The 24,151-nt window shown below is 41.9% G+C and overlaps 1 protein-coding gene across 1 annotated transcript; it reads right to left on the reverse strand.

Moving 5' to 3' along the window:
• Window positions 1-7,505: 7,505 nt before the first annotated feature.
• On the reverse strand, window positions 7,506-15,252 carry trib2 (tribbles pseudokinase 2). Its single transcript, XM_051408896.1, has 3 exons — window positions 13,821-15,252; window positions 12,070-12,362; window positions 7,506-9,768 (listed from the first exon to the last, which is right to left on the reverse strand). Exons 1-3 carry the CDS (start codon window positions 14,088-14,090, stop codon window positions 9,294-9,296), a joined length of 1,038 nt encoding a protein of 345 aa, XP_051264856.1. The 5' UTR covers window positions 14,091-15,252; the 3' UTR covers window positions 7,506-9,293.
• Window positions 15,253-24,151: the final 8,899 nt, after the last annotated feature.

Consider the following 24,151-nt stretch of genomic DNA (forward strand, 5'->3'; position numbering starts at 1 on the left):
CATGTTAGCAATATCAATGGTGATAATATGTCAGTGTGGACCTCTTGATCCTGCTGCCCCCAAGAGGCCAAAAGAAAACAATAATTCTTGCAGGTTAAAAAAATGTGTGATGAGTTGGGTGGTGGAAATTGTATACTTCAACTCCAAGAAAGTGATTTCTTAAGATACTCTCAAAATATCTTCTCAGCTCATGCATGATTTATCACATTACACATTTGCTTTTTAACTTAACATGGGTTTAGACTGATCAAGGCTTGTATTTTTAATGCGTTTACCAAATTGTATCCATGTGCAAAAATAGCCCTCAGCCATTTGCAGCCATGCAGGATGTTACAGTCTCCTACCTTACTAAAAGACCTAAACTCAGCCTGAACAAAAACTAGACACTGCACGCTTCAGAGGTTTTATCTAAAATGAGAAGTCCATGTTGTTTTCTCCTTTCTCCTGCTTCTCTTGTACCTCAGTAAGGCACAAAACAACCTGTTTCACCCAATTATCTCTCCCACAGGGCACAGTCAGGCAATTTGGCTCAGTCAAGACTCTGATTCATTGAGCCAGATGATTTAAAGCTTTTGGGGGCCACAAGTCAGCCCACTAGGACTGAAACTGCTCCGTGATTCTCAGTTGATATTTAGCAGCACAAGCTGCTCCACTAAAGGCTGCAGAGACAAAAATAGCATGTTATTTCTAGTCTTCCTCATTTGTCACTCTGTGAAAACCATATTTCTGAGTGAGAAAGTTGTTATGTAAGTAAATATACTGATGTTGATCATTCATGTGTTTTATCATGAAACATATCATATTCTATATTTTATAGAATTAATATATGTACCCACAAAAGCCAGTAGATAGAGTTACATACATCTTAGCAATTAAAGGATGATCAGCAGTGTAACAAACAAACATGGAGGTAATTTTCACAAACATTAGGCACTGCAAAACCGATTCATACATGCCTGGAGCCGTAGAGGACAACATTTCCAATAATTACTGTCTGAGATTCAGTGTTCAGGCATATAAAAAAGCCAATGCTTCATCTGGTGCCTGCAGTCAATACAGCTGTCCTTACAAGAGCAATGCCTATACCAGTCAGGACCACTGAAACAGTTCACTGTCGCTTCATTGCCACATTAAGCCATTTGTGGGGGAAAATGACAAACAAGTGTAATGACCCTCGAAGAAAATGTGTGATCTCCCTTCTGCTCTAACCCAACCTCGTCTATGCACTGGTTAAAGCCATTAATGGTTGATCAATGCGTCAAGTCACTCTGGATTGTTGCAATTAGAAAACAATGCCCCAAAAAGCTATTTTAAGTCATGCGCTATCAGTGGGAACAGCAACGGAGAGGATAATTGGGTATTGACAAAAGAGTGTGAAAAGCAAAGACAGCATGCAAGACCACTCTCCAATTTACTCTGTCATCTTGAGGCTCTGATTATGCTGTTTACTGACCACATAATTGGGGCAGTGCTTGATAAAAACAAACATTTTAGGGTGAAGCGTCAAATACAAGCAACTTGCATAAAATGATTCCGAGCACTTAATTGGGATGATGCTTCTCTATTTTCTGCAACTGCTTGTGAGGTCTGACACACATGACTTTCTGGCTCCCTGGAGTTGAATGTACTGTTATTCAGTGGGCTGAGCAATTTTTTTATATGCATAGGGATTTTCATGCTTGCTAGGGTTTGAACTGATACTAAACGGCTTGTTAAGAGTTAATTACCAGATTAATCACAGCTTCTGCTACACAGGCATTTAAAGGAATGTGATCAATTCCTGTTCTGTTAGCATCAAACATGGTTTGAAGCCAAGGGGGTTAAAGGCCCTGTAAACCTAATTTGTCAAACAGCTTCTTACTGTGAGTGATAAGGTCCTACATGAATGCAGAATAAGGTGATAAGATTAAAGTAAGATTTTATAATGCAGGGTTGTATAATGAAATGGAAATACTATAATAATAACACATCAGAAATTATCTTAAAAAGTTAGAACAAATTTATTTATCTCACATAAGAGATTTTTGTATTTGTGTTTTCAGGGCTTTTCTCAGCGATCTGAAATGATTTACAACAGCTCTTGGTCTTAGAATGACCTGCAGCCTCAATCTTGCCTCTCTCGTCTCTCTAACCAGTTTTACACAAAAGTTAACTGAAGTTTTTATTGCAAAATGTTCTTTCTATAATGCATAATTAATTTAGTTAATTATTTGTTGTGCTCATTTAAACCCTGTGGTTGATGTGTGTAAATTAGCTCTTTACCCTGTATTATTTGTAATGTACGGTTTTGTAATATTTAGTTTGTATGTATGTAATTGGCGTCCACTCGAAGTGAAACTTTGCTGCCTTTTTGGCCAGGAAGGCAAGAGAAGAATGCAAGAAAAAGAGATTTGATCTCAACAGTTTTTTTACATGTTTAAATAAAAGTTAAATAAATAAATATCTTCAGTGCACCAATCAGGATTTAGCAACATCTAAATCCAAATCTGACGACATGTGGTTGTTTGCTTATGTTGCCAGGTCTCTGTCAGTCAGACCTGATCAAACCACACCCACACAGCTCAAGTTTCCAGAGTCTTTAAAAGCTATAGATTACATAATGCAGAAAAAAGCACAATTGTAAACGGGATTGTGATCTTCATTGCATGTACACTGTCTAAGCATCAAGACACATCTCTGTCAGGATTTACATTAACAGTTGGACTCCTAAAATGAAAAAGAGTTCCATAAATAAATATCCCATTTATTGTATGCATGTTTATCTGTGTATGCATTTTTAAAATAATCTCCCATTCACAGAGAGCATACAGAATCCCCCCCAAAAAATTAAATGAATATTAATTAAATGTTCTTCATGGAATCTGTCATGAAAATTTATTAACAGCTTCCACTCAAAAACTCTGATGCTGAGCACCATCTAGTGTTGAAAGCAATTATTTTTAATCCCTTTTCCAAACATCCAAGAAGAACATAACATGCTTTTACTGTGTGTGTGTGTGTGTGTGTGTGTGTGTGTGTGTGTGTGTGTGTGTGTGTTCTCTAGAGAGCTGTTTTTTATGAGATGAGATGTGAACTCCATGTAATTGGAATATGTTTCTATTTCACATATACAAATCCAATATGTGGGACGTACCTGTATAATTGATTACATGCTATAAATAATGTATACATGCAAACTACAGCATATTGCATAAAGCATAAATAGAAACTGAAATAAAATGTTGATTTAAAAGTACAGCTATATGTTGTTTGTTGATGATTTGCAGCAGGAGGCTACTTCACATATGACTCACATAGCCACCTGACTGAGTCTCAGGCTTCTCTCAGTCTCTGTTGCTCAGTGGGTTTTGTAACCCAGAGCCGGCAGAAGCCTCATGGCTGAGTGAAAGACAACAGAGGCCATCTGTTGTCTGTGTGTTTTCTTTGGTGCCCTGCCACAAAACTCTGCTGCCAGAACACCCAAGGGTACCCATGTGCACTGCGCTGCGTCTGGGGACCAGCTCACTAAAGCACCTTTATAGCCTACTGGCTCCGTTGGGGGACACCTGTATTCTGCCAAAGCCCAGACACAATAGCGGCGGTGTTTGAAAAGGGCTTAGTAGTAGCAGGATCGTTACACAACCATGCCATTAACCTTAATTGGAGCAGCTTGGTGGAACACAGAAAAACTTCCAGCGCTCCGAGACAGCAGTGTTGTTCCCCTGAGTTACATAAAATCGAAACTGATCTCAGGCTGAGTTAATTGAATAGCAGAATACTTATATTCCTGCTGAGGAGTAACTGAGGAGTAAGTGCTATACAGTCAGCCATCATTCTCTGGTTCTGTGCTCTGACAGAACACTAAGACCATTACATAAGCACAGAAACATGACAAAGTGAAAATGCTCTTTTTCTGGGTAAACTACTGACACTACTGAATTTCCCATATGAGTGGTGTAGCCAAGGAAACACACATACATACAGTAATAGGGGGGCATAAGGGGACATAGGGATTGCTACCTTTTAAACAGCTCTCAGAATAAACTTGTTTGTCCACCTTTTAATTTAGCCTCAAGGCTGGATAAACATCTTGATATAAGATTTTAACTATTCAAGAGCAAACATTAAAATTGTTACATCATCCTAGGGGAAAAAGCTGACTCTCTAAACTGTCTGCCTATTCAACACTTATCTGTCCTCAAATATTGGGAAAATAACAGGAAATATCCTAAATGTCATCGTTCCTTTCCATTAGTCCACTTTGAGACAATTTGATCTATCTGTCTCCCACAGTAGGGAGATAGTAGAGTATTATTGATATTTCCCATTTATCAGAGAACATAGGCCACAGTACTTCCTCCCTAAATCCGTTATCTCATACTCATGTTAATCTCCATAGAGATTGGATTGCAAAAAGATTACTGTGACAGCAGGATTTTCCAGGGCAGCAGGTCACTGCATGTGTCTTGGAACCAGCAGTGCTAACTTATTTGGATTTTAAAGTAAAGACAAAAAATGATGTTTGTCCCCAAAGTTAATCTCCCAGTTACTGTAAATGGAGCACTAGGCTGTATTTTGGTTTGTCTTTTGGCCAGAAAGCCGAGGACATTAGATAAACACACACCAAAGAGGAAAAATAAACTTGTGATCTGAATGGTTTTCCCCTTTAACTGCATGTCACTGTCCTGGTGTTACAATAAATTGCAAACACACATCAATAATTTAGCTCAAACAGAGTCTGATGTTTATAGTGTGTTTTCTAAGTCTTGAAAAAGTTTGTGAGTGTCAACATCTTTCACCGTCAGCTTGACAGATTGTGGAAATGCACAGCACTGAATGGATAGTGTAAACATGAGATGAATCATTCCTGTCAACGGGCAATACAAGCAAGCAGGGGAGGAAATATGGCTCTCTACAGTTCTGGTCTTGGCTTGCACCAGCCTTTAAATCTCTATCTTTGCAAGCAGTAATGACTTTTATAACTAGAATTTTTTTATTTATTTATATACCCAGTCAGATTCTGTCAAAACCAGAAATAGTAATACAGTTGCCTAGGAAGTGTTGCTTACACTGTGAAGCTGCTGCTGCCACATTGTGTAGTCAGCAGAAGCTCTTTAATTAATCAAAGTCCTAACTGCACGGTATAGAGATCAAAACTGCTGGAACTAATTCAAGTGTAAGTCTGGCCCAGGCATTAAACATACATAGCTTAAACACACATTTGCAACACATTAATTAATAACTGTCACCAGTTTTTTTATACGGTAGAAATCACTCGTCATCTGATTGATTAAGAATTTTCATGCAAAACATTTGATAAGCTCATAAAATATCATGTCTAATATAGTTTTAACTACCCCACAGTATAGTAGGTAGTTACAATCAGCTCCACCTCGATCAGCTATAACATTTAAACACGTCTTGCACATTTTATTTTTTATTTACCAAGAAGAAGATATTTCATTGGCAGATGAGGGTATAAGGAAAGAGGCTGTCCAGTTGCATTTTGGGAAATGTAGTATCCAACATTTTTGGAGCTTGAGCCATATTAAGCACTATAATTCAGGGTATCTCAACCTCTGCTGCTTTGACCTTTAACCCTTTAATTAAAGCAACTCTTATTAAGTCACTTTCTAAAAAGCCATCAGCAAAAGTTGGTAAGTAATCACTAGAGAACATCTTGCAATGGGATCACACCAGCTGTGTTACCCGTCAACATGTTGACCTTCCAGCCCGCACCCAGTAGTCATTATTACATTATGACACGAGTCTTCAGTACTCATGGGTCAGACCACACCCATCTTTGAACTCTGCCTCCACACCAGTATTCAGTTTCATGACAGAATGTTGCACAGTCAGACAGGCAGACATATAAACACATGCCAAAGTACTGAAAATTGTCTCTGTGGTAGTTCCCACTACAGTAGCTATCTTCATATTTTTTCATGATGACACACACAGACACACAAGGTGAAAACATTGGCAGCCACACGCTGTGGTATTAAATGTTCACAAGTCCTTAATAAATGTTTCTTCGTAATCATCAAGTCCCTAGTTGTAAATGCTACTGTGTTACTGTTAATAAATCAATTCTGGTCTAGATGCCCCCTAACCCTTTTCCAGAAGGTCAGAGGTCAAATGGTTAATTGAATTAAAAATACAAAACAAAGGATAAACACAAACACCTGGCAAACCCAAAGCTGTTCTTATCACTGGCTAATACTGCCTACAGCCACTAGAGGTCAGGCTAGCATTCACCAGCTCAAGTTTATAAAGGCAATTGCCTGTCCACTGAGCTGTGCGAGCACCACTCTTTTTCTTGCATCCTTTATTTGCATGATAGAAAGCTGCCATTTTCAGACGTGCTCTGCTTATAATCTGGAAACAGTGCCACAGTGATCCATCTATTTCACATTTGAAAACAAAGAAACTGGGAACCATATGGCCTTGAAAGCTCACAGTACCTTATTTGCAAAATCATTTTCAGTCTTCAATAATGTCTCATTTTTTGTCAGCTCAGGGGAATTCAAAACAATGGCAGGTGTTGTTGAGCATCGACCCATAACTTGAAATTGCCAATGTGTGCCAAAGGATGTTCATTCATCCTCTTTTTCAAACAGGGAGAAAGCAACCATTTGGGCTATTGCAACAGCTGCCTACCCTGTCTGAAAGATACAACCTAATCAGGATTACTCTGCATGAACAGGGCGAACAACTCTGGGCACACACATGTGCACACATGTTGATCCACATTCATGAACAAAATAGAATCTGAAGTGATTTTCTTCCACAGACTGACTCAAAGACAGGATGAGGTCAGCAGAGCAGGGCAGCTAGCTTTGCAGAACTACAATGCTGTCATATTGAACAGAAAAAGCAAAGACTGTCGTTAAGGGTCTCTCACAAGAGTGTGACCAGGAAAATGATTCAACTAAAGAGCATTTTCCAAGAGCCTCATGTGTGCAATCATTTAGATGAAGTGGGGCAGACAGAGAGGTTCACATGGAGCAAAAGCCTTTTTCTCCTCGCTCATTTGGAATCCATTCAAGTTCTGTCTGTGATTGCAATCTCATTATGAACTGGGAAGTGCTTTTGTTAGGGCATACGGGCTGAGAGTGTTCTAAAAGTGAAAAATAATAATTTTTTCTGTATGGATGTATGAAATGGGACTGCAAAATCTCCACATCACGGAGCAGAAATCACTTAGATGTGGGCTTCGGGATGAATAGCTGCCTATCACCTTCTAGTCAAATATCAAAGAAAATTTGTCCTTTGCTACAAAAATGTTTTACATTATCCCACTGAGATGTCGGTGACCATGTTCGACTGGGGATTTGCATTGCATAATTCAATTAATATTTGTAATATATGGGCATTAAAACAGAATTTTTATGAAATGTGTTCTTATTACGCAGTATGGACTAAACAAACACATCACGCCTTTGTTTAGGTAACAGGATACAGTATGGCATTGTGTGATGCTGCATGTGTTGATCAAGTGTATGGAAAAGAACAACAAAGTCAAATAGCAGTTCACAATTTATTTACTGAATAAATTTGGACAAAACACCAGAATCTGTTACGATACAATCAGAACATCTGAGGCAGATATCCCACCATGCACCACCCCCCTCCATGAAACAAAAGGACTAAACATTAGCACCAAATCAGCACCAACTTAAATAAAAGGTAGCTCAGTCTACAAAAACAATGAAAGCAATAGTTGTTTTTTTATTTGAAAAGCAACTCAGAAAAGTAGCAAATTGAGAATTTTCATGTTTTTAACTTTTCTTAAAAAACAAGCACCCTCCTCCCTCCCACCCCTCCCCCCTGCTAGGCAGGCTATAGCATTCATGGGGCACATGCCAATGACTAGATAAAAACACAAATTCAAGTAACATTGAGATACGACAAAACATGTCCACTGGTACCCATTCCGAGCATGATCGTTTCACAGAACCTACGCAGGCAGTAGAAAAACTAACATGAGGTCCTGGAGTGAGCATGTCATAGCAATACTATCACTGAATATCTCGTATCAAGTTTTTAAAAAGAAAAGAGGGAGACCAGGTGGCATGGGCTGTCGGGGCACCAGAATACTGGCACAGAAGATGTTGTGTATTCTAAAACTTCAGACAGACATTTTCCTCTTCGTGCCTGTCCTGTGTCAAGATATTGCCTACATCATACATGAAAAAGGAATCTCTGAATAAAGAAAAACCCTGCAATGTAGTTTTAAATATATATATTTATTTATATATATTTATATATTTATATATATAGCTGTTACAATTTAAATAAATGTTACGTTCTCGTTCCTACAACTGAAGAATCAATTTAAATAAGGAGGAAGCTAATTTTAAAGAGGTGGAATTGTCCATTCACCTAACACATCAAATGCATGACGCCATGTCTGGAGGCTTACCAGGAAAAAACTGTTTAAGATTGAGGTTTTGGGAGTGATGTTAAAGCAGCAGTAACAACAGAGTGGAATAGCTTAAAAACAAACAAAAAATAATAAATGACTGTGGTGAATAAAATGTGGTAAAGGCTTAAGAGACTGAGGAGGCAGAAACATACAAATCACTGAAAACAAGGCCGTCAAGGAGTTTAGTGACTGTCAGAATGATCAATAATGTAAAACTGAGAGAAATGAAAGGACGAAAAACAAAACTTAATGAAACAAAGACGAGGTCAACCATGTTGTTGATGATAATGATGATGAGGAAAAAGCCAAAGCTGCTCCATTTATTAACCAATGGTCCCAGGTCAGGGAGAATCACCGTGTATTTGTTTAAAAACAGAACTTGGGGTTGTGATTTCCGATCCTGGGTCTGTGGTTTAAATTGGTACCACCTAAAGCTATGACAAAAAAAAAAAAAAAAAAAAACTGTAAGAAAAGGTGTGGTGTTGCAGTTTGTCAGTTCATTTTGAATTGTTCTCCTTGGTTTCCTGTGTTCTTATGTCCCTTCATGCTTTCCATAGTGTCGAAAATGGTGAATGTGTCTACTTTTATGAGCACCACATTAAACCAAACAGATCCAAAAAGAACATTTGCTACATTGTTTGCAACTTGCATGTCTGGCGGCAACATCCCCGAACGGGGAGGTGCAACGCCAGGTGACGTATAGATGCCATTTGTCATGCCAGGCTCAAGGTTTTCCATGAAATGATGGAAAAGGAAACAGGATGGAAATACCTTTATTATGAGTGACAAATGTTCACCTATTAATCTCTAAACTACTGTTTTTGGCTCTGCTGTGAGCGTGGCGAGCCGACCGTGGCGGAGTCGTCCGTTTGTGCTTGGTGTTTGCTCAGCTGAAGAACTGCTCCAGCTCCTCTTCCATGTTCACCTCAGGCACCATCTGCTCCTGCTCTCTTTCTCCTCTGCCGTGCACCACAGCGCCCCCTAGTGCCCCAGAGGAGGCAAACCAGGGGTGCTCCAGAATCTCCCGAGAGGTGAGGCGCTCTGCGGGTTCCCGACGGAGGATGGAGCGGATCAAGCACTTGGCCTTGGGTGTGAGCGTCTCGGGGATGTTGAAGTGGCCCCTGCGTATTTTGCTAAACAGAGAGCCGGGCTCAACGTCATGGAAAGGATAGCGCCCCACGAGGATGGTATAAAGCATGACGCCCAGACTCCAGACATCAGCTGCCTTCCCCGAATAGCTGCCGTTGGCATTGAGGATCTCAGGACTGACATAGGCTGGGCAGCCATGTTTGTCTGACAGGGAGTCGTCATGACCATCCAGGATATAAGTGTCCTCAAGGCTCTCCAGCTTCACGAGGCTTCTGGAGACACAAGAGAAACAAAAACACATTAAACATGATGATACTGCTTTACCAAACAATGGACACATAGAATTATTTGATAATGTGAATGTTATTAAGTGCTAATTACTTTCAGAGTTCCAATTTCTGGATGCCAACTGACAAAAAATGAAATACAAAAGACACTCAACTGGGCTAATTTGCCCTGATGGACATTACGTGTTTTAGATCCATCGCTTTTGGATACCAGAGGAAGTAAGGCACATAATGCTCCAGGCTTGAGTTTGACATTTCCTTTCACTTAAATAAAAGCCTTGCCAAAAAGCATCGATGTAAAATAGGCTTTCCAGAAGACCTCAACAATTCAAAAGAAACACAATTACGGGTCCCTGATCATCTTAGATTTCATGCATTGAACTGTTTCGCTCTCTAAACCCCACAATAGCAGCTATGATACCCTTAAGTGCCGATATAATGGCTGGTTGTTCAGAAGCGTTGTCACTAAAGAATCTTGAGAGGCTCGGGCAAGAAAATCTTCCACGTGCATGGTAAGAGACACTTATGGGGTTGTGCAAATGCTGCCATCTGCGTGTGAGGTCCATGAGACATGATGCACCAGACAAAGAGCCAGGGTGTGTGATCGTATCTAATGGGAGCCACTAGGAAAAAGGAAACCAAGAAGTACGGGCTTAGACGAATGAATGTATTTTTGGCCAATCTCTTACACGTGCCTACACTTCCACATCAGCCCACTCACTAGTTCATTGTCAGTGATAGTAATTTGCTTTCTTTTATATGCTATAGAGCGCTTCCACATTTTCAAATTAGGAAAATTCTATTGTTTCCTTGAGCCAAATGCCCATTGTTCCTCTGTGATAAAAGCTTTTTTAAGTACAGAATATCAGTGCCTGGATAACAGCTCATTTGGAGGACATGTGCAAACCTGCAATTACAGTTAATAGGGCTTAGAAATACAAAAAAAAGGCTTAGCCCATTTTCTTTATTTAAGCTATATGGGATTCAATCTGTGCTGATCCTCTAATGTCTCATGAGTTTGGTGTAGGAGGAAGAGATCAACGGGGCCTGTTTAAGTAGTTGTGCTGATGAACTAGAGACCAACTTTTGACCAGTGCTCTTTAAATAGGCTGCTGTTTGGTCAAAGGCTAACAGCAGTATGACAAAATCGGGTCAGGAAGCTCACACATGCTGAGGAAGCCTGCTTAGGTATCATTTTATATTTAGTCTTGTTCTTTTGCTTCTCTGGCACTCTCCATAGCCTTTTGTCACACACTTGGGTTCAAGCCAGAGCAGATCTGTGTCTCTAAAGCAGCTTTTGTCGTCTCTGTACTCTCGTGTCCACAGAGCCAAGAGGACTGAAAAGGTGAAAGAGGATTCTTGACAGGCCATATAGTAAATGTGACCCAATACTGTCCCGCACCATCACTCTTAAAATTCACCTGACATCAATCATTTAATGGGAGAGGGGGGGGGCTCGGCCTCCCAGCTCATGAGCAGTCTGGTGTAACATTCAAGGTCACTGGACCCGCACTGAGTATGTGAGGCAGCTCAACTTCCCTTTTCCACAGTTAGCGCCAAAGAACGACGTCACACTTTCAGATAGAGGGCATTGAGGAGCAGTCTGTGCCATGGCTGTCAGATAAGAACTGCCTGTAAAGAAGTTACTCTAAGAAACTTTAGCATTAGCATTGACATAAGTAAAAACTATAATACATTTTTTTAAGTCTGACATCTATTAAAATAAAATTAAAATAATGTTCATTCATTAAAAAAAGTACTCTCAGGTTGCTGTGGCAACAGATGCCTGAATTTTATGCATGTAGTTTTGAAATGCTGCCACCAGGGGTCAGTAAACCTGTGCCGTTTCAGTGTGATTCTATGGATTTCTCCTGCTGAAGGGCACTAGTGGTAAAAGAGCTGGTCTTATCTGATCACCTGTCCTAGTAACTTCTCTGTTCCTGCTTTTCAGTTCAGTCACTGTTGGAATAACTGCACTGCAATGATCCTCCCCAAGTGTGATTCCATATGCCATACTGTATATACTGTATGTGCCATATCCACTACCAAAAATAGCTAGGGGAGACACAAAGGGCTCATGTTTCCTGTACTCTGCAAAACATCTGGGAGAGGAATTTCATGTCTTGCATCGTGTCAGTTTACACTATCCTCGCTGTAAGCTGAGATATGACACAGATGATACTGACTTGGTTGTTATATCACATACAACGTGTACAGATGAAACAGAGAAGTAGTTCACAGTGATTGTCAGTGATCAACAGAGACTACGGTTTACGCAGAACTCACCTGTCCTCATTTTTGAAGACAAACTTCCTCAGTTTGAGGTCACGGAGGACCAGTCCGTTGTCGTGGCAATGTGCCACTGCCGAGGCTATCTGATAGAAGAGTCTGGCAGCCTCGTCCTCCCGCAACTTCTTGCAGGTGCGGACAAAAGAGTGCATGTCCCCATAGCTTCTCTCAAAGAACACATAGGCTCGAGTCTCCCCAAGCAAGATCTCCAGGATTTGGTTAATATGCTGGTGCTGGCCCAGGGCAAAGTAGGCCGCCAGTGACTCCTGGTATCGGCCAATGTCAAAGACCTGCAATAATAAGAGAGGAAAGCATTTATATTTACAGTCTACGGCTATTTTTCTGTTAATCTAGGGTGAATTCTGAGAGCAGCCGTCTCATTAGGTGGTTGTTTTGTTGTGTCTGAAAGAGTTTTAAATCTTCTTATAATTAAGCAAAATATGAGCAATCAACCACATTCTTGTGACACCTAACTTGTGTTTACTCTGTTGGCAGAGGGAGTAAGGTTTCACAGAGGCAAAGTGAAAGCATCATGTTAGTGAGCGGTATTGTACTGCAGCCCGGGGTTGCAGTGTCTCTTTTGTTTCCATAGTAACCCCCCGCCATTGACTTTCAGCACAACCAGTTCAGGTGAGAGGGCTCCTCTGTTCACAGTCAATAGAAGAACACCCCACAGCTCTCAAGATCTTAAGTTTTGACCTAGGCTTCCAGCTTGGCATCAATCAGGGAAGTGGGGATTGATTGCTGCTGTATTGAAACCAGCACAAAGCAGATGAGGTCAAAAGGCAGTTAGCTCACAGGCTGTGCCAAAGGCTGTTAATTTGTTATTGCCATGACAAAACATTATCTTGAGTCAAAAGGTACGGGTTATTGGATATGTCATGCCTCATGAGTCCAACGGTGCATGTAACTATCGTCTCAATTCATCAAGCCACTTAAGCCTGCTTAAAGCTGGAATGTACCTCAGGGACAACCCCACTGCCCCTTATAATCGGTAATATACGAAAGTCAATAGGGGCTATAAATGTGGTGAGGAAAGGCCACGAGTGTGTCTTCAACCTTGAGGGGAAAAGCAGTTTATTTCTTATGGTTAGAGAGGTCAATGCTGGAGCCAATGTCATAGCAGCCTGCTGAACTTGCAAAGTTCCCTAGCCCTGTGTGTACAACCCTTCTCAAAAAATGTGCAATCCCACTAATAATTGGTGCAAAAGGTGCAACATGACCATGCTTATGCACCAAATATAAAAGCAAAGGTGAAAAAAGACGATTATAGCATCCCACTGTGAAAGAGAGAAGCCATGGGTAAGCGAGAATAGCACGGAGAGGAGTGTGTGTGCGTGGTTACTCACTCCTTTGTCAACGTTACATCATGCAATCCAAACCACGCAGCTCGCCCCATTCACTTTTTCCATTAGGCTGCTGTGCCAGCTCTCTATTTACAATTCAAGCAATTATTAAAAAGTTGAGGGGTGAGGGTTTGCTGCAAAAGCCAGACCACTGAAACCAACTCAGTAGTTCCCTGTTCAGTATGTGCATTACATTTAGGTCTTAATGTGTCGAAATAAAGCCAAAATTATTCATGTGATAATGAATGCAAAAGTGAGGAACTTGTAAGAACACTTTGTCCTTATAGTGTAATTCTCAAATTGCATGCTCCTGTATGAAGTAAACCCCATTTTAAAAGAAGGCAGAGAAGCTATTCTGGGAGCATAAAAAGGTAGGATACGTCTACCATGTTGCCTACTAACCTTACATACGAGCTCTTCCCCGCTGTGCAGGTGGGCGGCTCTGAAAACGTGGTCTCCCTCCAGTGGTTCCAACAAAAGGTAGTCCCCGATGCGGGAGATACAGTGCGAGGAGTCCGGGGTCTCCGGCGGGCTGGGGGACCCGAGGTTGGGACTGAAACTCTGGTGCGACTCTGTAGTCCTTAAGCAAGACAATTCTTCGAAATCGTGCGATTTGTGCCGCGATCTCCCATAACGTGAAATGTTAATTGGATTTGACCTCTGTATGTTCATGAGGAATAAGTGCGATAACTCCACAAAATCGGGGGCCTTCTCCTCCTCCTTGATCCTGTCCTCCTCCTCGATTATGGCACCACTTCGTTGTAAACTCAGTGCAATGTCACAAATGGTACTTTAGTAAATCTTGAATAGAAGTATAAAACGGATGAAGAATTGATTTAAATGCACCTTGCTGCAGGAGACTGTGGCAGACTGTCAACAGGAAAAAGCTCGCTCGTTGGTTCTCATACAACAAAAAGGGGTCTGTAATTTTTTTTTTTTTTTGCGGAGTTCAACTGTTCATTTCCCCCCTTTGTTTTCCATTCAAGAGGTAAGGCCAGGCTAAAATGACAGAATTACTGCCTCAAGCCGAATGAAACCCCCGCTGCACGGACCTGCTGCAGTTTCATTAACGTTAGCGGTGCGAGCAGGCACGACGAAACTGTAACAAAGGCTGCCAAAAGTCAGCTCTACAATGAATGAGGAGTGCTAAGTTAACCCGCAGCTTGTTTGCTAGCTTATCTCGCCGGTTAATGGTATGACACGTTTCATAAAACGGAAACAATTAATTGGAAACAGCTTGCAGGCACAGGAGAAAAAAAAATACACAAGCAAAATATATAAAGCAACTTTTGCAAGCTAATTATAGCTGCTGAATTTTAGCCGGAATTTGACAGACAAACGATGGCTAGCAGGTGCAGAGCTAACTAGTTAGCTTCCTTGGCTAACTAGTACCAGGTCAGTGCACGGCCTTGTTCCCCAGGATCATATCCATGCACGGTGATTGTCATCTACCACATCAGGAGAAAACCCCATCCGGAAGGAGAGAAAAAACACTGCTGTAGCTCTTTGTGTGCGGGAGTCGACGTCCTCTCTCTTTCTCTTGGTCTAGTCCAGTGGAAGAAAAGTGTCGTCTGTCCTGTGTGTCTGCTGCTGTTAAGCTGCTGGAAGGAAGGAAGGAAGGGACGGCCGGCCGACTTTCCCAGGCCTATCCCTTGATTCAGCAGGACATCCTCTCTCCCGTGGTGCTGCTGTGCTTCTTACGTGGCTGGGAATCTAGTCCATTCAGTGCGGAGGGAGGCCAGCCGAGCTGCACACACTGCACTCACTGCGCCTGTACAGAGCGAGAGTGCTGCCTGCCTGACGGAGGGGGGCTTCTACGCAGCACACGCACACGCACGCGCACACACACACACACACACACACACACACACACACACACACACACACACACACACACACACACACACACACACACACACACATACGTGAACATCCCGCCCCGCCCCCTGACGTCACTCCCACATCGAAACCCCATTGGCTTCCATCCTGAGTTATAATATGCAGTGCAGTCATGTGAGAACCATGTAGTGAGGCTACACCCCCAGGAATCTAAATGCATCGCACGCTGGTAAATTGGATGGGGAGGGGTAGAGGGGGGCGGTGGGCGGTGATGCGAGTGAGAGTGTATAGCTACTGTACGTGCTGTGTTACAAATGTGTTTCCTCCTGAAATGTCATTCAAGGGAAAGCGAGGGGGATCCCTCTCTCACGATAGCGCACAGATAAACGCTGTATGCTGCTATTATGTTAGACTTTATTTATTTAAACAGTAAAATGCAGCAAATAATTGTGCTACTGATGTGACTCACATATGGACTGTTGCTCTGTTTCCTCTTCTGCGAGGGTATGAAAGCAAAAATGACAATGAACACGGCAAAAACATGCATTATGATAGGATATAATGAATAAATTAAAGGCAAAATACAAAAATGCAATATAGGGGCGTGAAACACATGACGACAAGAAAAAAAGGGGCTCAGAAAGGGCATGGGTGTTAGGTAGTGCAATGACATTAATCAGTGGTTAAAGCTCTGTCTTGGAGAAAAAAACCCTTATGCACTTAGGTGTTTGAATAGTAAAACCAAGGTATTAGCTCTGCTATGATATGGGATCATATTCCAGATTTTTTGTGCCAAGTGTGGAAAAACCCCAACAGATCTTATTAAAAGCTGACACAGGGCTGTGTGCTTCCGAGACGCCTCTTGGAACAAATTCCTGTCTTGCGGAGCTGTCCCCCTGTAATACATTACAAAGCGAAGGATGGAAGAGGTTCATTATTCATTGTTCTTCCTAGATTACCAAGGGATGTGACAGCAGGAATTGTGCAATCCCATGTAGGAATCCAGGGCGGTGAGAGGAATGCTTGCAGCTGGACGCAAGACACTGACAGAAGTGTTCAATTTAACCTTTATTCCCCTGCTTGCAGGCAGTAGCAGTGCACACACGCATACACAAACACGCACTATTCTAACTCTTCGTTTCTCGCCGCCTGTCCGAATAAGCCCCCGCAAACATGGAAATGCATTTTTCACACAGAGGCCTCTCATCTCAGAAACGGTGGTTCACAGTTGCAGAATGTGGCTGCACCCACAAGCTTTTATATCCCAGTCCTCAAGCTTATGTGTATGTATGTTTCTGGGTTCTGTGATATAATCTCTGTGAGCCACCCACTTTATTCTTTGTTATAATGCTGGAACATTCACCACTATACAATAGCTATATAATTTGCTTTTGTCTCACCGACTCAGTTGAGAAAAATATCAGCATGCTACTGAACTATGGAAATGTTGCTATAGTACCTCCTGGATAACCGCAGTGATACATGCACATGTTCCATAATACATTGTACAGTGTTTTATGACACTACATCTCTGCATTTGCCCATCACTCTAAACCCAAATAGGGATTCTGTTAAGCCTAAACCACAGCTGTGCATGAATCAGAATAATAATCCCCAAAGATTCCTTTTGCCCCCATTCCCCATACACTGTGTGACTCATTCGCAGTGGAAAGCAGCACTCGAGAAAATCCATTGAGGCTCATCAGCTCTCCAGACACGCCTACATGCCGAGGAGCAACGGCAGGCTGCCCCAGCAGTGCCTTCCAGCAAGAGCTTATGACTGTGTGTGTGTGTGTACCACTGAGGCAAGATGTCCTGGAAGGTCAATGAGGATGGGTGAGCATCTCTGAATCCCAGGAGTCATGTTAGGATGTTACCAACTTCCTAATAGGCTGTGTTGCCCTGTAGAAGATGATCTAAGGTCAGTTTCCCCTGTGATTACACGAAGGCCTAAGGGTTTAAGTATACCAGAGTTATGTGTTTTCTAGCGTGGTTGCAATCCAATTATGTCCATTAGAATGCATCACGAAACAGACTCAAATGAGGGTTATTTCACTTGCACTGGACATTCAGAAATATTCCAATTCCCCACTGTCACATAGCAACGCAAATAGCCAGCTCATGTTGACACCAGCAAGAATGAGCGCTGTCACATCCACACCCTGCGGGTAACTTTCACTGAGAAATTCGATCATACGCGAGAAGATAGATGCAGAGGCATAGGAGGAATGAGCTCATTCAGCGAGAGTGAGAGGAGATGATGTGTGGGAGAGTGAGGCAGGAGGACAGAGGATGGAAAAGCAGGCAGCAGGAGAACGTGACGAGTGGTGGAGAGTGAAAAGAGAAGAAAGAGTCCTCCCCAACGTTGTCTTTGGAAAACAGGGGAAACACTTTGTGTCAGGCACTGAGATGCCAGCTGGAGAGTTGAGCAGAGGAACAACATGTTTAATACATAATTCTAAAGAAATATGTGGGAGTAAAGGGCACCAGGTCAATCCAAGTGAAGGCAAAGATGCTTCACAAGACAAACATGACAAACACGCCACAGTCATTATGAAAGCGCTGACATCAAGTCGATATCAGAGCTATTCTCAGTTCTGTTTTGACTGCAGACCCTGCTCCCATGGATTCTTTAGCTTTATTTTTATATTTACTGGTGAGAATTATACAAATTCCCAGGATACTCATTCTTTTTATGACCCATGGTGTGCATGTTGGTAAAGGGCAGCAGCTGCAATATACCCCTCAAATTTAAGTGAGTGAAAAAAACAAGTTATTTTGGGGTTGGGTACATGTGCCACATACTGCTCTCCATGGTGCTTTGAGACCTAAGGCCTGTTTTTAACCAAGAGAGTGAGGGATAGAGCTGTGGATTCCAGGACAGTGGGGGAAGAGAGGAAAGAAAGGAGGGAGCGGGGGGTAGATAATGTTTCACTGATGATATGACGTTGCTCACAATTCTTCCCATTCTTACCAAACAACCTGCTTGGTAGATGCAACCCGTCATGCAACAGTCCATGTATAGAGAGACTATCTCAATCATTTATCCTCAAAGAAGGCTGACACACAGCACGCAGATAAACATACAATGTTACACATGGTATTAGGCTTTGGCTCCTTTATAGTACTTCAAAACTTTACTGTCATACACATTTTGTCTACTTAAGGCAGGACAGGAAATGCGTGAGTGCAAATGAATGAACACATTGCTTGAACATTTCTTCCAGTCAGCATCAGTGTAAAACCCAAGGGTACAATTCAGCAGTTCAAATAAACACTTGCACTTCCGCTGACCTTAATTCAACCTGCTGGCTTCTGACCAACAGTTCATGTTCTGCTACATTAGACAACGTTAAAATGAAAATGTCCTGTGCTGACAAATTCAGGATGTACTGCCTGAAGAGATTTTTGGTGAGACATTTTTCCGCTTTTCCCCTCCGAGTTAGGAGGAAGTGAGTGGCAGGTCACGCGGACAAGACCTTCTCTACGTGGAGAGGAAGGATCTTGGCTCAAGGGGGAGACAGGATTGGCGTCACTGGCTTGGATCTCTCCTTCATGAAGCCAGACAGCTGAGTGAGGGCTTGTGGCAGCTCTGTCACTGGACAGGGTGACTCACTCGCTCATAAGTGGAGAGGTTAATAATAGTCATACATTAGAGCTGCAGAAGTGAAATCACACAGCTTTAGCAGCTTAAGTCTTGCAGATGGCTTGGCTGCAAAGCAAAAATGCATTTTGCCGCCTTGTCTATCTCTTGTTTATGTGACAGTTTAAAGGTTTAGATGTCAATAATGTAAATGTGACTGTCTTCGAGCTAAATTGCTGACTGTTTGCAAGACATAACACCACTGTTACAATATGCAGTATGTATATTCTAAAGCAGAGATGGGGACTCGAGTTTGAGACTCGGACTCGAGTCGCACTCGTGTTTTGGGACTCGTGAACAATCATTATGTTTTATTTTTTGGCGTATTAATATTGAGGAAACTCTGAAACGTGTGATGAGCTTAATGTGATTCCTTCCTTTTTTTTCATGGTAACCATGGTAACCATTGTAACCATATTATGCATTGGGTGCGCGCCTCGTAGCCTCACGCACTAGTACCTCGAATGATGACTATGGCGACCGGTGGCACACCTGCAGCTGCTGCTGTACCATTTGTAATTACATTTGATTATAAAACTTCAAACAGGACAGCACCAACAAAAAGAGCGCTGGCTGCAAAGTCTGCAGTACCCGAATCAAGGATGCTGGATCCACCACATCAAATTTTATCAGGCACCTGAAAACTCACCCGGATAGGTCAGTCACATTAGCACATATGGACGGTTAGCTCAGCATCAGCTATATAACGTTCACTTAGCTTACTACTAGCTTTGTGACTGAATATTTGAATAGATGAGTGAATGTTAGTTTGCTTGTTGCACTTGTTTGCATTGAGTGGCGTTGACATGACGTAAAAAAAAAAAAAGGTCGGGTAACGTTAATCATCTACGTTGCCACCATCTACTGGCTAATGTTAACCGTAGAAAAATACATAGTTAAACTGTCGGCTTACAGGCAGGTTACAGGTTAATTGTTGACCACGTAACGTTAATGTTACAGGTTTACCAGGTTACCATTACACTGAGTTTGAGTGAGAGGATAGAGGAATGTGTCATTAGAGACCCAGTGTAATTAAACAATACGGTTGCAGAGTGCAAACCTTTAACTTTTTTGTCCACTGGCAAAATGGCTAGACTAGTGAAGGTTGAAATTTTACCAGCCACTCTTTGGTTGGTGAGTGCAGCATACAGCACAAGCCACTTGCATGATTTACCAGCATCTGAATGGTATTAATTTTGTGTTCTTAGTAGACCGGATAGCAGCAGATGACAGAAGGCTCATTACAACCAGAAGAGACATATGACTTTTATTTTTTAGAGACTTGAGACTTGACTTGGACTCGTGACCAAAGACTTGAGACTTGTCCAAGTCTCACCCCACAAAGACTAGAGACTTGGCTTGGACTCGTGACCAAAGACTTGAGACTTGACTTGGACTTGCAAAAGAAGACCTGTGAACATCTCTGTTCTAAAGTGGCAGACACATGAAGGCATCAAGCATGGCATGTCAAAACTGCCAGTAAAATGGAAGAAAACCCCAGCAAATACAACATCGCTGGTGTCTTGATTTGTGTTTTCTCTCTGCTCTGTCTGACAGCTGATATTGTCTTCCATGTGTAGAAAATATTTCCTGGCACTGCGACACCTGCATGGAACTGCCTTAGGCTTCACAGAAGAAAAAAAACAGGCAGATTTATTAAAATTCCCGAACACTTGACATTTTGGAGACGCAAGGCAAAGTCACCAACATTATACTGCATTCGCTAGTGATGAGTCAGTCACAAGTCTCCACAATTTGCAGGGGAGTCATACCACAGGAGTCTAGCACAGTAAGGTAAGTGCATTCAGTACCCAATATTACAGGTTATTTTAATGCCGCTTAAAAATGAAGTTTTGGGTTAAAAAGAAATCTTATTGGATTATTCATTGAATGTGACAAAGATATGTGATCTTTGGTGGGGTAGTCTGTTGGCGGTAGATCTTCAGAAGACAACAAATAAACACCTTGGTGGCTCAGTGGTTATCACTTTTGCCTCAGAGAAAAGAGGGGGGTTTGATTCTTCGCAGTCTTCTTATATGAGTTTCAACACACAGTCCAAAGATCAGCAGCTCAGGATCTGGCCCTGTCCACCCTACAGTGGTAAACATTCAAACACGATTATCCAGTACTGTTACCAATGTACATTAAAAAATAGTACAAACTGTGGCTGGCAATGAGAAAATTCTCAATATATTTTATAAAATGCTCTGGGGGAATGTTAACAAAATTATAGGTGATTAAATTCCAGATATAAGAACTTAGAAGAACAAGTAAGAACAAGAAATTAGTTCTTAAAAATGCAGACGTTGATGACTGTTTCTGGTTTTGTAGTTGTGAAAGGATGATGAAATAGTTATAAAAAACAGAAGGTGGATTGTGATGTAGAAAATGAGCAACGTGTAGTTTGTTGCTTTCGACACTAAGAATGGCAGAACTTGTAAAGAAGAAATCTGTGCGGTGACTGTATTATACACAAAACTGAATTCTAAGAAATGTCTTCGATGAACAATCTAGAGACACAAATTGTAGGAAGCACTGTTATTTGCCGTGCAACATTTTCAGGGGGCTCATGAAAAGACCTGAATGCTAATGTGGATGAAAGTAGTCCAGAAATGAAATGCAATATCTGTGACTATGCAGGCAGCCATTATGTCTAATGTGACCGCATTTTGGTCACATTGAAGGGATATTCACATTGTGAAAGGTCACTTAAAACTGGTCTTTTTCAGTGATTCAGAGCCTCTATGATAAGCTATGAAATGACGAGAGCACACTATCCTGGTCTAGCCTCTAGGAACACACACACAAACACACACGCGCGCACACATCACTGCAATTCACGCAACATTCAAGCTGCTGCCATGGCAACTTGTCTCCATCCCCCAGGGAATATTGTACAGGGTCGCAAACATAAACACAAACACAGGACACACACACACAAACACACTGAAATACAAATAAGGGACCCCATGCTCTAATCTCCTGGGAAAGAACACTCTGCTCGGAGTGAGTTTGTGCCAAAAGGTATGTTTCATGCCTGCTTAGAAAGGGAAATTATAGCAAGGAGTCATAATTCACTTTCCTTTTGCTATACCATGGATCATGATGTAGTCATAGAACTCTTCATCTTAGCATGATTATGGTCGGCTTACTCCAACTTCCATCAGCTAAAGTGACTGCTTCATTATGCTTCACTATGCTGTATTCGTTTTATATGCAACAGTGTTTCTTCCATGTTTTTTTCTTGATGGAGTGGAACAGCATCTGAAGGAACTTGCAACATTAAAAGTGAAATCCATACAAATGAAATTCATTGGGGCAAGGCAGCGGCTTCTCCTCTTTTCAATTTTAGAGAAATATTAACCACTGTGTTATTATCTTCATGCCATTATTGTGTCGAACAATCAGACAGGTTGAGTCCAACACAACATGTGGAGGCAGCAGACTCTTAGGTGGGGACACAGTGGTAAAGTAGACTTTGATGAAGCGCTGGCGAGGACACCACTTGCTACTGCACTTCATCACTCAACTTCCTGCCTGTGGTGCTGCTGTGTCTCGTGTGACAAGCTTAGTCTCTGTCTGTACCTACCAAGACACTGGCAGGTGCAGATAGATACCCACACACACACACACACACACACACACACACACACACACACACACACACACACACACACACAAACAAGGCTGGCTTTGAAATCCTACTTCTGTGCAATCACTCATTATACTGTGGGTGTCAAACAACCCCTTGTTGAAGACAGCAGGGATAACTGCCGCATGACAATCAGTTCAAACAACAAGGCTCTCTCCCTGTTTACTCTAGACATTGCCTTTAAGAAAAATCTGAATAGGTAGAAGCCTCCTATTGTACTGTGAAATGTGGACGGGGAAGTCGCTGTTTCAAAATGAGAATCTAGGCCAAGCTAGATTGAGGGCAGCAGATATCAGATAAGAGCGTGCATCATTTTGTTTAAAAATATGAATGGTTACATGATGAGAGTCACAAAGGGAATGCCTGCCTTCTGTCGCAGTTTTAGAGACTCTTGTGTGGGCTGCTTGCTGCACTGCTTTGAATATGGCATGTATTCACATATTGGCGATAAGCGGCTATTAAGATAAGAATTGACTGTCGTCTCTAAAGGCCTGCGCCTCAGGCGAAATAGCCTCAAACCTGACAGAGACAAACAAGGAGGGTGGACAAAGAGAGAAAGAGAAAGGGAGGAGTGAAGAAGGACCTGCGATTACTGTCACAGTAAGCAACATTAGCAGCATTAGCAGTGACAGTAATGATCTGTTTCTAGCATATCTGACTAACAGAGGCTGGCATGTCAAACAAACTATGCCTGTGGCAATCAGTGCTGGGCATGGGTCAGTGTGTTTTGCATACCATTACAACTCAAATGACTACTGTCTACTACCACAGCATTTGTGGAGGCCAGTACAGAGAAACATTTATGCTCTCTACATCTTACTTTTTGATTTTTGAAAATGATGGCATACATAGAAATAATGAGAAGGGTTGCCCTGTCTGAGTGCTCAAAAGAGACTCTGGAAATCCCTCTGATGAAGGCTCAGATAGCCATTACCACAACCTTTCATACTGTCTGCCAGATAGGCCCTGTAACTCATTTTATGTCCGATTTTAGATAAGTCTCTAATGTGGTACATCATAAAGAGACATGGGGTGTATGTGGGTGGAGCATTATGGGTGCCAGACCTTTGAGATTTCATCTCAATGATTGTATCTTTGATGGTTTTTCCTCCTAAGAGCAGGACAGCCCCTTCAGCAGAACACCTCTGCAAGTGGAGCTCTGATCAAGGGAGATAAGGTTGAGGATGAGAACAGCTCAGCTGCTAGTTTCTCAGTGTTGCACCTAAGCTGTCCCTTTCTGCTGACTCGGAGGGTCTGTGCTTTAATGCTGACCTCACAGGTGTGTGTGTGTGTGTGTGTGTGTGTGTGTGTGTGTGTGTAAGCAAATAAAAGCGAAAGAGAAAGTTTTGCCTACTTGCATTCCCACCAGGTCCCTTTGTTTTTGAAGGTCATCATTTAATGTCCCCTTCATCGGTCATCAGTATGTTCTGTTAACAATAAACACAAGCCTTCATGCTACAAACACACTCAGCAAAGGTGATGTGTTCAGAAGGCAGAAAAACACCCCCTCCTGTGTTATTTACCCACAGATACACAGAGATGCTTTCCATTTTCATTTAATTTCATTTTCTCTCAAATCTAATTACTCAACCTTGCTTT

This window comes from Dicentrarchus labrax, unplaced genomic scaffold (genome assembly GCF_905237075.1).
Source record: "Dicentrarchus labrax unplaced genomic scaffold, dlabrax2021, whole genome shotgun sequence".
NCBI lineage: Eukaryota > Metazoa > Chordata > Actinopteri > Moronidae > Dicentrarchus > Dicentrarchus labrax.

Excerpts from the sequence above, each read along its gene's own strand:
- trib2 (XM_051408896.1), bottom strand. The coding sequence starts at position 14,090 with ATGAACATACAGAGGTCAAATCCAATTAACATTTCACGTTATGGGAGA. Across the intron at positions 12,363-13,820 it reads GGGAAGAGCTCGTATGTAAG|GTCTTTGACATTGGCCGATA; the intron begins GTTAGTAGGCAA and ends TTATTATTGCAG. Across the intron at positions 9,769-12,069 it reads GTCTTCAAAAATGAGGACAG|AAGCCTCGTGAAGCTGGAGA; the intron begins GTGAGTTCTGCG and ends TTGTGTCTCCAG.